The following is a 14,533-nucleotide window of genomic DNA, read 5'->3' on the forward strand; positions in this document are numbered from 1 at the left end:
GCCTCAGCCTCCCGAGTGCTGAGATTGCAGGCATGCACCACCATGCCGGCTAACTACTCTTGCCTTCTGGTTCTCACCAGAAAAATAAGGGTTTGGATGGGTAATTCTGAGGCTCTTTCCTCCTTCCACACTGGGACGGCATGAGGGTAAAGGCTATGGCTCGTCAAGCTCTGAAGAGAAGATAAGCACCAGGCTATTCAAGGATGAAAGTAACATTGGGGTCATGGGGTCATCTCCCATCTAGAGGCCCAGCACCATAAATGCCATTTGCCCCTCAGAACTTTCCCAGTATCTGGAGAAGACAACCCACCAGCTTGTTGGAGGAAGCCAGTCTTTGATCATGTACCTAACTCTCAGTGCAGTCAGATCGAGACCCCTCTTCATGCTCTTACCATCAAATGGACTATTACCACCCAAGAGGGCTTCTGAAGATGACCTGGAAATGCCTGGGGCTGTTCTCTCTCAAGCAGGAGGGAGACTCTCAAACACTAGCCTCCTCCCACTTCCTGGAATGAACACAAATGTCTCAATCCTAGCCAACTGGCTAATTTTTAGGAAAACACTTAAATCCTCCCATGAATGCAAGATCCTTACAGAGATCCAGACAAGGCTCTGCATGGTCAGGCCAGCTCATCTCTCCTGCTACTGTCCCCTTCTCTCCCCTCCTTCCCCAACCGATACATCCCATGCTTTCCAATTTAAATTGTTGGTATCCCTTCCTTTGCCTTAAAGACTCCACCTTCCCACATTCACCACGGGCATCGCTAAGTCCCACAAGAGCTTCTATTCCAAAGCCACGTCTTCCATGACGCTGCCCTGTCTCCTGCGGGACACACACGCTCCCCAGACTGAACTCCCTCAGTACCACGGGCCTCCCATGACATCAGCCCTGCAGTTGTCCGAGGCATTGTCCCTCCTTGAAGGCTACTACAAGCTAACCCTCTGCACCAGTAAGTATTTCTGAATGAAGCGAATACTCCATTACATTTATATTGAGAGAACATTACAAACAGAGAGAGGAAATGCTTTCAAAATAGCCAGGATGTCTGCCAATTCTCCTCTCCCAGGACACACTTTCATTAAAACACTATCTATCTTGCTGGGCATGGTAGTACACACCTATAAATCCAGCTACTTGGGAGGCTGCGGCAGGAGGATCACAGTTTTGGGGCCAGCCTGGGCAACTGAGCAAGATCCTGTCTCAAAATTTACAAATAAAATGAAAAAGGCTGAGGAAATAGCTCAGTAGTAATGTTTCTGGGTTCAATCCTCAGTACCACAAACACAAACGTTGTTTCTCATACCTCAGACAGCTGAGAAGTCAGGGCAGGGCATCTTACAAGAAAGGAGTCATTAGCCAATGCCCCCCAATTCTCTATTCTCACTGTGAATGGTTCTGATTTGAATCTGATGTCCCACTGGCTTGAACCACGAATGGCGCACTCATGACCACCCCCTCAGGTGGCCTGAGCCATAAGAAACATAAAACCTTGATTTTGATTACAATAATGCAGCAAAAGGCGTTGATTTAGCAGACCAAACGCCATCATATGACAATTTCTTAAGCTAATTAGTGGTATAACTGTTATAAATACATATTTATATTTGGGCAGTAATTATTCAAATTCAAGCACCTGACTAGGTTCAGCTGATCTAGACTTTTTTATTAATTTTATTAGTAAAAAGACCAATATACGTGGTTAGGTTCATTTGTACCACCAGTGGCACAAGCGGCCGATGGGAGAGAGCCGTGCAGGTACCAACGGTGGCTCAAGCCCACAGGGAGGTCCAGTTTGTTCCAGGAAGCCCAGCTGGAAAGCACAGACAACTAGGCTGGGTGGGGGCCCTGAGAGATTATCCCATCCATTTAGGGGATCACAATTCCAGCTGGAGTACAGAAAAGAACTGAAAAAAATACTCAAAGAAACAATGACTGAGAAATTCCCTTCCCAAACTTGGCAAAAACTAGAAGTCTACAAATCCAAGAGGCCAAGCAAACTCCAAACAGAAGAAAACCCAAAGTTCACGTCATGATACATCATAAATTGCTGCTAACTACAGAGAAATTTTTACAATCTTTAAAGCAGCCAGAGGAAAAAAGAAAATCTTAAAGAGGCAAAACAATTTGAACGACAGTAAATTTCTCATCAGAAATGCCAGAAACCAGAAGAAAGTGGCATAATGTTTTTCGAGAGTTAAAAGAAGAGCTGTCAGCGAAGAACCCTATACCCAGGAAAAGCAGCTATCTGGACTGCGAAGCCACGACACCCTCAGAGGGAGGAAGATGCAGAAGCGTTCTCACCAGGAGACCTGCACTGAAGCACAGCTTCGAAAGTTCTCTACACAGAAAGGAAACAATAAATAAACCTTCAAACACTGCAAAGAAACATGAACAGAAAACAAGATACAAGTAAATAGATTTCCTTCTCTTAGATTTTCTAAATTATGTCTAAGGACTGAAGATGGAATTATGACACCATTGGATGTGTTTTTTTATGTCCACCACCCTCTCAGTTATCCGATAATCCCCTCGCCATTCTCAATGCAAACGTGAACAATAAATACTGAGGTTCCGGCTGCCTCAGGGCCTTTTATTCCCCATGAACAACTGGTCATCTCAGTTCCCTGCTGCACTGCCAAAAAAATTGTACGCAGAGGAAATATTTAAATTAATATTAGAAATAGAGTCGGCCGCGCGTGGTGGCGCATGCCTGTAATCCCAGTACTCAGGAGGCTGAGGCAGGAGAATCGTTGTGAGTTCGAGACCAGCCTGGGCTACAAAGTGATCTCATGGCCGACCTGAACTGCACAGTGAGACCCTGTCTCAAAAAGACAAAAAAAAAAAAAAAAAAAAAAGAAAAAGAAATAAGAGTGCAAAGGGATGGAAAAGAAGGAAAGGTTTCTCTTTATTCACAGTGGTAAAATGATGACACTAATAGACTGTAATGTATATTACAGTCTAATATGCAGTCTAATGTAATGTTATATAATGTATATAACATCATACCCTGAGCAACTACTACAAACACCACACACACAAATACATAAAATACATAAATAGAATTCTAAAAAATATTCAAGTAACCCATGGAATTTAGGGGAAAAAAATCGGGAAATGAAATATAGAGAAAACAAAATACAAAAAAAATGGCGGACTTACCATACAACAGTTACATTAATAGTAAGTGGTTTAAACACACTGACACCTATATCCCTGCACTAGAAGGCTGATGTGGGAGAGTCACTTGAGCCTAGAAATCCAAGACCACCCTGGGCAACACGGGGAGCCCCTACCTCAAAAAAGAGAGTTTGAGGCCAGCCTGCGCTACATAGATCCTGTCTCAAAAAAAAAAAAAAAGAAGCTAATGAGGGGGTTGGGAATGGAGTTTAGTGGTAGAGCATATGCTAAGTGTGCTCAAGGCCTGTGTTCAACCCCCTAGCACCAAAAAATGGGGTGGGAGGGAGCTGGGAGTATAGCTCAGTGGTAGAGTGCCTAGCTAGCAGGCAAGAGGCTCTAGGTTTGATCCCCTGTATTGCATAAAGAAGAAAAAAGGATAGGGGGCTGGGGATTTAGCTCAGCCTGCCTGGCAAGCACAAGGTTGTGAGTTCAATTCCCAGTACCGGAACCCCGCCCCCCCAAAAAAGGATAATGAGGGGAAATTTTATTAAATTCATTAAAATATAAATAAAAATAAGTATGGTTACAGCTGAACTGCTTGCAATGGGAAAATACTAGAAAATGAATTCATTAACACTAGTGTGTTATTAGTACAATGAACTATCATTCAGTTATGAAAATAAATCAGTAAAATGACATGAATAAATCTCAAATTATGTTAAGTAGGAAACAACCTATAAAATACAAATGGTATGTTTATAAAACTCAAAACATTCCAAAGTATGCAATATCTCATTTGAACATGTAGTAAAAGAATAACAAAGCCAAAGGTCTGTTAATTACAAGATTGTGGACACAGGAACAGTTCCCAAAATCCTGCAGTGGATTTCTCACAAGAACTCAAGCAGGTTTTCAATAGGATGGCCTGCACCTGACATCAGTCTGAGGCTTGGGACCCCAGCACCACCTCTTCGGACCCCTATGTAAAAATTCTAGTCAGTTTCCTGGAACAGCATAAAATGACACATGACAGTCTGCCCTGTGTCCTTCAGGGTGTACTTTTATCTGCCTTTTTCCTCTTTTACTTGGCCCAAACTTGCTCTGCAGAGCCAGTTTCTCCCTCACACTTCACTTTTACTTTTTCAAATAAACTTTGCTACCATTAAAAAAAAAAGAGCAGCTAGGCATGGTGGCACATGCCTATAATACCAGCACTCTGGGAGGCTGAGGCAGGAGGGTTGAAAGTTTGAGTCCAGCCTTGGTAACTTGGTAACCTAACAAGACCCTGTCTCAATCAATCCATCAATCAATCAATCAATATTTTTAAAGGGCCAGGGATGTACTTCAGTGAAATGGCCTTGGGTTCAACTCCTAGTAACAATAACAACTACTACAAACTAAGGAAATAAACACAAAATTTAAGACAGTGGTCACTTCTGTGTCACTGTCACAGGATTATGATCTCCAAGAGACCCTAGGAACTTTAAAAAGTACTGGTGCCAGGCATGGTGGTGCATGCACATCTGTAATCCCAGAACTCAACAGGCTAAAGCAGAAGGATCACCAGGTCTCAGTAGGTTACCCAGGCTGGCCTAGAACTTGTGACCCTTCTGCCTTAACCCCCTGCATACCTGGGATTACCGGTGTGCCCCCATTTCTGGCAGTAGTGTTCTATTTCTTAAACCAGGTATTCAAAACACAGGTGTCCATTTTATTGCTTGCTTAATATCCAGAACCAGAGAGTATGCAGGGAAAAAAAAATAATCTCATATACTATTGGAAAGAGTAGAAGTATAATACAATAATATTTTTGGAAGTTATTTTGGCAATATCAACTAAAAGGGTTCACATTAATTTGTTGACCCTTTGACTCAGTAATTCTACATTTAAGAACATGCCCTGTGATAATCCATGCACATCTGCCCAAGGATTCACACGGAAGATTGTTGACTGCAATACTATTTACAACAGTTAAAGACTGGAAACAATATAAATTTTCTCTAGCAAGTGAATGAATAAATAAGGCAACACGTGTATAATGAGAAGCTATTGCATAGCTGGTGAATCTCCAAGAAATGACAATAAAAGATCTCCAAGATACAGTAAGTGAGAAAAAAAAAAAGCAAATCAGACATCAACTTGGAAAATGACTTCTCGTTTATTTAAGTACATATATATATATATTCATAGTATTGGTAATTGCCAATTTTTATACATACCATTCACTATGTGTCAGACCCTGCTGGGTCCTGTTCAGAAGGCTTTCTTTATGTGTATTAACTCACTTAATCCTCACAACAACACTATACAGTAGGTACTAATATCAACATCTCCATTTGATGAATTATAAAACTAAGGCGCAGAAGTTCAGTATCTTCTCCAAGGCCATACAACTAGTAAGACGCACAATCAGGATTCAAACCCAGGCCTTATAGTTCCAATCTGGGCTCCTCACACAATGCCACACGGTATGTCTTGAAAGAAAACACACAGGAAGAATGCTGAACTCATTAAACAAAAGAGGCACAAGGGAGAAAAGGGCCTTTTTGTTCCATATACTTCTATGGTATTGTAAACTTTAGCAACAAATGAATTTGCGCAACTCTCCTATATAAAAAAAAAAAAAGGAGTGATTGAGAAATATGGTGAATATTTAAATTTTTTTTTAAAAGTGTATTAAATTAATCCCCTTTTCTTCAAACATACTCATCCCACCGTTCTTGCCTCTTCCTGGAGCAGTTCTGAAAGTCTTCTTTTGTGAATGTCTTTAGTTGTACTACTGTGGCTGCCTCAATGCCAAAACTAATGAAAACATTTACCTTTCGTGGTCATTTTGTCTTTGGGGAAGAGCCAGAAGTCACACAGTGCTAGATCCAGTGAGTAAGGTAGATGAAGACACACCATGTTTTAAATAAGTCTGATTTTCTGTTGGACAGCATGCAAAAAGCAACTTTTACTATATTTTTAATCATATCTTGTAAAGACACTTACAAAAGAAGACTTCCAGAACTACTTCAGAAAATGGCAAGAATAATAGCACACATGTGTTCAAAGTGAGGGAGAGATTTTGAGGGGGATTAATGGCAATGTGTCTTTTATTGTAATAATTTTTTTTAAAAGCATTCACTGTACATTTTGATCACACTGCGTGTATAAATAAAGAAAAGGAAAGAAAGAGCACTAAAAGCAGAGTCAGAAGTGCAGTGACTGACACCCACTGACCTATCTGGGCCTCAGTGAGTGGGGAGATCATACATCCTGCTGACACTTCAGGCAGGGTAGGGAGATGCCTAAGAACAATGAGAAAGTGCTCTGCAGACCATGATTTACTTCATAAAGTTGAGGCTGTGCTACTTCCTCAAATAGCTCTAGAGAGTCTGCAAGAAGACAGGGAGGGTAAAGCAAACTGTCTAAATGAATCGGTGGAAAATCTAGGACTCTCTGGCACCTCATCCTCCAGAACCAGAGATGCTGTCTAGTCCACTTGGCAGAGCCTTCGCCCCAGAACTCCAACCCAGAGCAAAAGAAGGGACACTTGGGGCTCTTCTCTGCTTCATGTGAGTAGCTGGTCTCAAGGGCTGGAGTGAGTTCAGGATCATGAGCAGCCCTTTGGAAGTGTTAAAAGCAACCCAAAAATGTCTGGCAGGGTGGTCCTGTCCGGGGACTCTGAAAGGCAAGATGGGAAGGAGAGCTTTCTCTAGGGAAAAACCAGCAGCACTAATCACAAGGTAAGCTGCCTCTAACCTCGTAAACATTCTCAGGGAGCCCAGCTACCTCCAAATTACAGGCAGCTTCAACAGTCTGTTCAAACAAATCTCTAGCAGTGACTCACTCCTCAAAGCAGGGAGTGGGTAAACACGTAGCTGAGGGCTTCCAGAGATCAAGACGGTCAAAAAGAAGTGATAGGAGATAAACGGACTGGCCCCAGGGGTTCTCATACCACAGGCTTCTGCAAACAGGCAAGAGCCTGCATTTCCCCAGCACCCACCACCCAGGCTTCTGCAGGGCCCACCAGCCCCTGGTGTGTGTCAGGGGAATCAAGGGTAAGGTTGCTTTTAAAGGGAAAGAGAAAAGCAGAGATTGTCTTGGAGCTGGAAAACAGCATCCTTAATTCATCTTCACCCTATAGTCTGCTCTTCCATCACTCTGTCCCTCAATCCTGTCCTTCTCCCACCCCAAACATACATGGTCTCTCAAGTTGCTGCAGTGGCAGCCACCTCAATTTGCCCACTCTGGGAAAAGGGAAATACTCCAGTGAAACAATCGCTGCCATAATGAGGAGGCCCCATAAAAGCAAAGAACAGGGCCACGAGAGAGGTTAGGCATCCACCCTCTCCTGGGGAAGAGCCTCGCTCACAGGTTTCGGACACTTGGTTCTGCCCCCTACAGAACTCTCAAGGCCAGGGAGGACCTTTGCTGAATATAACGCAAAGAATCGCTGCCTCTGTTCCGCCTCACAGATTAGCCAACAAAACAGTGTTTGCTTTTCATCTGGCTACCTACCCAGAGGCATGGGCTGGACAAGGTCCAAGCAGAGGGCTGACAGGTGACTGGGAGGTGAAATGAAAAGAGGGATTAGGAGGTGGCACCTGAATGGGGCAGCCCTTCTCATTACCTGGCGCCCCACACTGAGGCCTGGCAGTAAGACTTCGTGGGTAAAGGGAGGTAGGTTCCTCAACTCCAGCTCTGAAGGAGACACCCTCTGCTCAGCTGTCTCTCTTCAGGACACCTGCTGGGGCCCAGCCAGCTTGCAAGGAAGGGGTAAGTTCCTCAGGGACCCGCCCCACCTCTAAAGGGCAAGTGACCTTGCCTCGCCAGACTCTGACCACCTCGCTGTGTGAGTTTTTGCTTTTGTGTCCCAAACACAAGGTAATCATCTCCCTTTTCCTCATCTCCCCAGCCTCATCGTGCTCTCCCATATTTGCCTTCTCTTCCTACTGCATTTCTATCCCCTCAGCTAAACAGCCTACCCCTAGGAAACCAAAGAATTTCACAAGACGCTGTGCTGTGACCCAGAGAGGCACGTACCATCATTACCACTGGCAAGGAAGCTTGTCCCACCCGCTCTGAGCACAGGTGTCTGGAATCGAAACCATCCGAGTGCACACCTCCCTCCACCCTGGGAAACACCAGCAATGCTGGCGGTGCCAAGTGCCTGGGTGGATAAACTTCCTCCCTCAGACCTTCCTTCCTCCCTCCACAAGCAAAAGCCCAGCATTCCCCAAATTCCTGGCAGGCTTGGAGACACCACCAGCTGCCCTCCTGAAAGTATGGAGACACAATGAATAGGGCAGATGGAAAGGTATAAGGGGAACTGTATGCGCTGAGGCTGAGACCTGTCTCACAGTGAAAAAAGACAGTCACCAAACTTGAAAGGTTCCTCTGCCCAAGAGTTCCTCCCCTACCCAGGTTTAACGTCTGGAGGTGAGCACCAATGATTCCAGATCAATCCTCTTTTAAATTGCACGTATCCTAACCCAACAATTCCACTCTCAGGGATTTCTCTTCAAGAGAAATGAAATATTCATCCACATAAAAACTCGTACACAGAAGTTCATAGCAGCATTATTCACAATAGCCAAAACAAGAGAAACACTTGAAATGTCCACTGATATTTATGCATGATGGTTTTATCATATGATAATATAGCCACACAATATAATATTATTTAGCCATAAAAAGAAATGAGCCAGGCATGGTGGCGTATGCCTGTGATCCCAGTGCTCAGGAGGCTGAGGCAAGGGGGTCACAGTGAATTCAAGGACAGAGATTAATTCATCTTCACCCTATAGTCTGCTCTTCTATCACTCTGTCCCTCAATCCTGTCCTTCTCCCACCCCAAACATACAGAGGAACGTACTGGGCTATGCAGTACGTTCAAGGCCAGTCTGAACTACATAGTGAGGCTCTGTCTCAAAAAACAAAAAACAAGAAATGAAGTGCTGATATACGTTACAATGTAAATGAATGCTAAAAACCACATGCTAGTATAACTGAAAGAAGCTAAGTCACACAGGATCACTGCAATGATTACATTTATATGAAATACTCAGCACAGTTAAATTCATAGGAAAAGTAAGTTGCCTGGTACTTGACTAGGGTTGGAGAGATGGGGGAAATACACAGTGACTGCTTAGGGCCCAGGATTTCCTTGTGAAGAAAATGTTCTAAAATCAATTTACTGATAACTGCACAACTCTGCAAATACTAGACTAGTGAATTATATATTTTATTTATTTATTTTTAGTTTTTGTTTGTTTGTTTTTATTTTTTCCGGTACCGGGAATTGAACTCACAACCTCATGCTTGCTAGGCAGGCACTGTGCCACTGAGCTAAATCCCCAGCCCCCTTATTTTTAGTTTTTTGAGACAGGTTTCTTGCTATTTAGTTTAGGCTGGCCCTGACCTTACTATGTAGTCAGGCTGGCCTTGAACTCATGGTGATCCTCCTGCCTCAGCCTCCGGAGTGCTGCAATTACAGATGTGCACCACCAAGCCCGGCCCTGAACTGTATATTTTAAATAGGTGAATTGCATGGCATAAGAATTATATTGCAATAAAGCTGTTATAAAAATATATAAGTTTCGGTTTTGATCCTTCCAGAGCCCTAAATTCATATATGTATATGAAGCTCATCGTGAGCCTCCAGTAAGTCACAGCTCTAGTTAAAAAAAAAAAAAAAAAAAAAAAAAAAGAGTGAGACTCAGGGAAGACATAGCAGTGAACTATTTTAGCCTTTTAAAATGTTAGGTTTCAGACCTCCCCAGGTGTTGAGAGAGTCTCCCTCTCTGATCAAAACAAGCACCCCTCCCCCAAAAAAACAAACACAAAAAACAAAAACAAGGCCTAAAGAAGATGAAAAAAGGCACACATCCTGAGGAACAGCAACACTTATTAATTAAATCATCTTATCAGAGAGCACAGGGCAGCAGAGCACACCAGCTACCTTGGCTATGAGATCAGAAAAAGAAAGAGGAGGGAAAGGGCCCAGCAAAGGATGCCAAAATCTGAACCCTGATGGGTGCCCCCTGTAAGAGCAGTCCCCTGTGAGTTAGGACTCGAAGAGGTCACTCAGAGCTTTGTGCAGTCCACTCATAGGCCCTGTCTCACCCTTAGGTGCCTCCACTGGCAGAGGGACCTGGATCACCAAAGAAAGAGGAAAGGAGTCTATAAGAATAAACAAATGTCCACATAATGAGAAGGCGCAAACCTTGACTGAGCCAGAGTTCCCGGATGTGTCCTCCATCCCTTAGCCAGAGCAGGGTAAAACAGTTTCAGCCAAGCCAGTAGCAAATAGAAAGGACAGCTAAGCACGCCAGGCACCGTGCTTGATGCTTCCTGTGTATTATCTTACTTAATCCCCACAACAGCCTGATGAGAAGGATGCAATTGGCATCCCTGTTCTACAGATGAGGAAAGTTGAGAATGGACAAATTAATTTACCAAAGTAATTTCGGGCAAAACAAATGTTGGAGCTACTGCTCACTTTACTTAGATTCCAATCATGCTCTTAGGCACAAGGCTATTAACAGAAATCACAGTTTAGCTAAAGACTGTCATAATTATATCAGGATCACAGGAAATGTGCTTGTAAGGAGTAGGAGGATACATTTCCCCATAACTCCTATAACAGAATTTAATAGCTATCTAATACCAATAAATCAAGAAATACTACTATAAGCAAATTATTCTGAAACATGAAATTAAACACCAGATAAAGCAACTAAAATGAGGAAAATGGCCACTTCCATGAAGCAGAACTTGAAATAGAGGACTGCTATACTCTTTTAAAAGCCAATTGATATTATTAGATTTCTCCTCCTCCCCACACCCCTTACACAGGGAGATAAGCTCTCCTAAATTGCCCAGGCTGGGAGTCAAACTTGTAATACTCCTGCCTCAGCCTCCTGAGGAACTAGGATTACTGGAGTGTACCACCATGCCTAACATATTAGTTGTTTTTAAAACCATGCACATATATTATTTTGATTAAGGAAGGAGGGAAGGAAAGAGAGGTAGAAAATCAGAGATCTTCTAGGCCAATATCTAATGTCATAGACACCTATTCTTTGACCACATAGCTTTCACTGTCCTTCACTGGTAAAAACACTGGGGTTCTGCCTTAGAGTCTCCCTTCTTCACTGGGTGATCTTATGTGCCTATCCATAAAAGAACCCTGTCCTCCCGTGGCAAAGAAAGCGGAAGGAGGACAATGGTACTCCCTTCCTGGAATCTTGGGCAGAATGGCAAAAATGACTAAAACAGCTGGAATCAGTTCACCCAGAATTAGAAAGCCTCTGTTAGTTCCCTCCACCTAACCAGGCCCCAAGACTCCCTCAATCTGAACTGCTTAAGCTAGCTATAGTCACTTTCTGTTGTTTACTATGATCAAAGGCAGTTAATGGAAATATCTAATAAAAATGAGTTTGAGGCTTATTTGTACTGTTATGCGCTGATATAACTTACCAAAGTGGTTTGCCAACTTTTTGACCTTAAGTCTATCTCACATCACAGTCCATAAACAACACACATATATTATATGTATGCATCAAACAAAATTTCGCCAAAAACTCTATCCTAGCGGGGTATAATTCTTAACATATAATACTACCTACCGAAGAGTCCAACACAAGAGGATCAAAAGTTTGAGGCCAGTCTGGGCAACTAAGCAGGATCCTGTCTCAAACTGTTTTAAAATAAAAAATGAAAAGGGCTGGGCAGCCAAGTGTGGTAGCACACACCTGTAATCCCAGCATTTGGGAGGCCAAGGAAGGAGGTCACTGTTGAGTTTGAGGCCAGCCTAAACTACATAGCAAGATCCTGCCTCAAAAAAAAAAAAAAAAAAAAAAGCTGGGGCTATAGCTCAGTGGTAGAGCACTTACCTAGAACACCTTGAATTCAATCCCCAGCACAGGGGTGAGAGATGGGGGAGACTACCCTCACTAACATCCTGAGAGCAAGTTTTTCTACTTTTTTAGTGCTGGTTCTGCCCCACTACATTAGCATTGGGCCCACCAATGGCTATGGTCTGCAGTTTTGAAAAACTGGATCATTATATCTGCTGCATGTGTGCCCAATCATAAAAATAATCTAGTAGGTGTACTGGTCCTACTTCCATGTCCGTGTTTAGAGCAGTAACACACATTGCTTGGCTGGGGGAAAAACACCAAAAGTCCCAGGACTCTAGCCCCTCTAGAACACTCCAATCAACTGTCCACACTGGCAGCTCCAGAAAAAAACATCTCTTCCGTTCTTTATTCACTCCCACCTTGCACACACATTGAGCATTCATTCAATGGTATGAACACATGACAGGCTCCTTCGGATTGTCCAGCCATAAATTCTATCTGCAGGCTGGCTCAGAGGAGAGGAATCCAGGACAATGCATGTCTCCTGACTGATTGATTGTTTACCATCTCCTCCCCCTCTTAAAGAGCCCAGGAACATCTCCAAGATCAGACCAGAGCCATAGTTATTTCACTCCCAGCTTTTGAGTAAAATAAGTCTCAAGTTCAGCCTAGAAAGAAGGAGTAAAAGGGTATTTGTGTCTTGCTTGCTCCAGAGGTGTCTCTCTGGTTAGCTTCAAACATACCTGTGGCAGAGACTATGAATTCCTTGCTCACTGTTTTCCTACTTATTCCTTCTCTGTCACCAAACAGTAAAAACATCAAGGGATATTAGAGGACGTCAATTCATTCTCAGTGCTGCCAAGGTCATGGTCTTAGACTTCTGAAAAAGTCCAGACACCTCTCTCCTTTATTTATCTCACACTCCTTTTCTCTGTCTGAATCATTCCAAAATAACGAGAAGACGGAGTACGGCCTGGGCCCAACAAAAGACAGAGGATGGATTTTCTCCCTCTCTTCAGCACCCTATGGCTGGGGGAAAAGACTGGAGGTTGGGGAGCCAGGTTTAGGCAGTAGCGAGACTTGTATTGTAATGTGGCAAAAATAGCCAGGGGACTGTGAAAAGAAATGATCGTCTGTACTCTAAACTTCAAATGAGCACCTATTCTACAAATATTCTTTGAAGAAGAGCTATAATATAGCTACAGCGGAGTGAGCTCTACTTTAGGGGCAAGCTGAGACAGGCGCGGGCCGGGGAATCTGCTCGGGGTGGAGGTGGAGGGGGGGTGTCATAAACTCCCCATCATGTTGGCTTGCACTTCACTCTCTTGGAAATCGATAAAATAGTTCACAGCTATACTGGGTTACATTCCCCAGCAAGCCTAGAAAACCGCCACAAATTACACTCCTTTGTCTCTAGACAGGCGAAATCACACGGAGCCTGGGAGACAGGGACTAAGGACCACAGAACGAGGGAAGCAGGGCAGACAGGCTTCCCTGGGTTATGCCCCCTTTCTCCAACTCTCACCCGGCCCAGAAACCTGCAAGTTCTCAAACGCGTCGCTTCCCTCCCCTTTGGCCCAGGTTCTGCATCTCCTTCAGCCCTTGCTCCGAGTTTGGAGGCTGGAGACGAAGCAAAACTACCAAACCGCCCGGGAACAAGTGGAGGGGAGCAGAAGAACTGCAAGGGACAAGGAGCCGGGCCACCGGGTGGAAAGCTCGATTCCTCTTAGCAGAAGGCAGGGTCTCCGACGAACATGGGAGTGATCTGAGTCCTACCGTCTCCCACAGCCCTCTGGCCCTCTGTCCCAAGCCCTAGAAGTTTACTCTCTGCCCGTTTCTTGTTACTGACCAAAGCAACATAAAATTCTTTGAAGGGCCTCTGTGGTCACCAGAACCTACAGAAAAGCTTCATCCGGTCTGGTGGGACACAAGGTCCTACAGAGCGCAAGGACCCCAACCCTGGAGCGCGTTCTCTGACGACCCAAGCCCGCTGCCCCTGGGCGCCTGGGGACGCGCACGATCACACGCGGCCTCACGGCGTCCAGCCGCAGGCGGAAGCCGCGGGGTCCTCCCAAGGGGCGGGGGCGCCCCCAGCCCTCCATCCTGACCTTCCCACTGCGCGCCTCAGGGCAAAGAAAAACAAGAGAGTGAGAAGCACCAGGAAGGGATGACCGCGGGAATCCACAAGGTGATGTCAGCGAACTCGGCGCAGGGTGGAACTGGAACAGAGAACACCAAGCAGGGAAGGCCGTGTGAGCGCTTTTCTTACCGTGGTTTCGCCCTCCGGGTGTACGTCTACGACCGTACACCAGTTCCGCGTCCCGTTCATGTTCTTCCCGCTGGGATCCCAGCAGAGCCAACCCCTCCGCCCGGCAGCCCTGCTCCTACTAGCCGGGCGCGTGCGGAACCGCCCCTTGTATAGGCGCGTCAGGGGCGGGGCTGAATATAGGCCACGCCCGAGGACACTGTTCGCCAATGAGCGGGGGAAAGCGTAAGGTGGGCGGTGCCAGACGACTTCAGGACAGTCCCATCTGCGCTGGCTTAGATTTACATAAAGATGGGACTT

General features: G+C 44.7%; 1 protein-coding gene across 2 annotated transcripts in view; it reads right to left on the reverse strand.

Moving 5' to 3' along the window:
• The window catches only part of Tuft1 (tuftelin 1), a 37,492-nt gene extending 23,116 nt beyond the window's left edge, over positions 1-14,376 (reverse strand). The window contains exon 1 of one of the 2 annotated variants that reach the window (XM_005414569.2): positions 14,237-14,376. In XM_005414569.2, the coding sequence (XP_005414626.1) occupies positions 14,237-14,296 (60 nt within the window). In that variant the 5' untranslated portion in view covers positions 14,297-14,376. The remainder of the gene's footprint in view (positions 1-14,236) is intronic. The other variant, XM_005414570.2, reaches the window with a different exon arrangement.
• Between the last annotated feature and the right edge of the window lie 157 nt (positions 14,377-14,533).

Source organism: Chinchilla lanigera, unplaced genomic scaffold (assembly GCF_000276665.1).
Source record: "Chinchilla lanigera isolate Chin_1 unplaced genomic scaffold, ChiLan1.0 scaffold00188, whole genome shotgun sequence".
NCBI classification, from domain to species: Eukaryota; Metazoa; Chordata; class Mammalia; order Rodentia; family Chinchillidae; genus Chinchilla; species Chinchilla lanigera.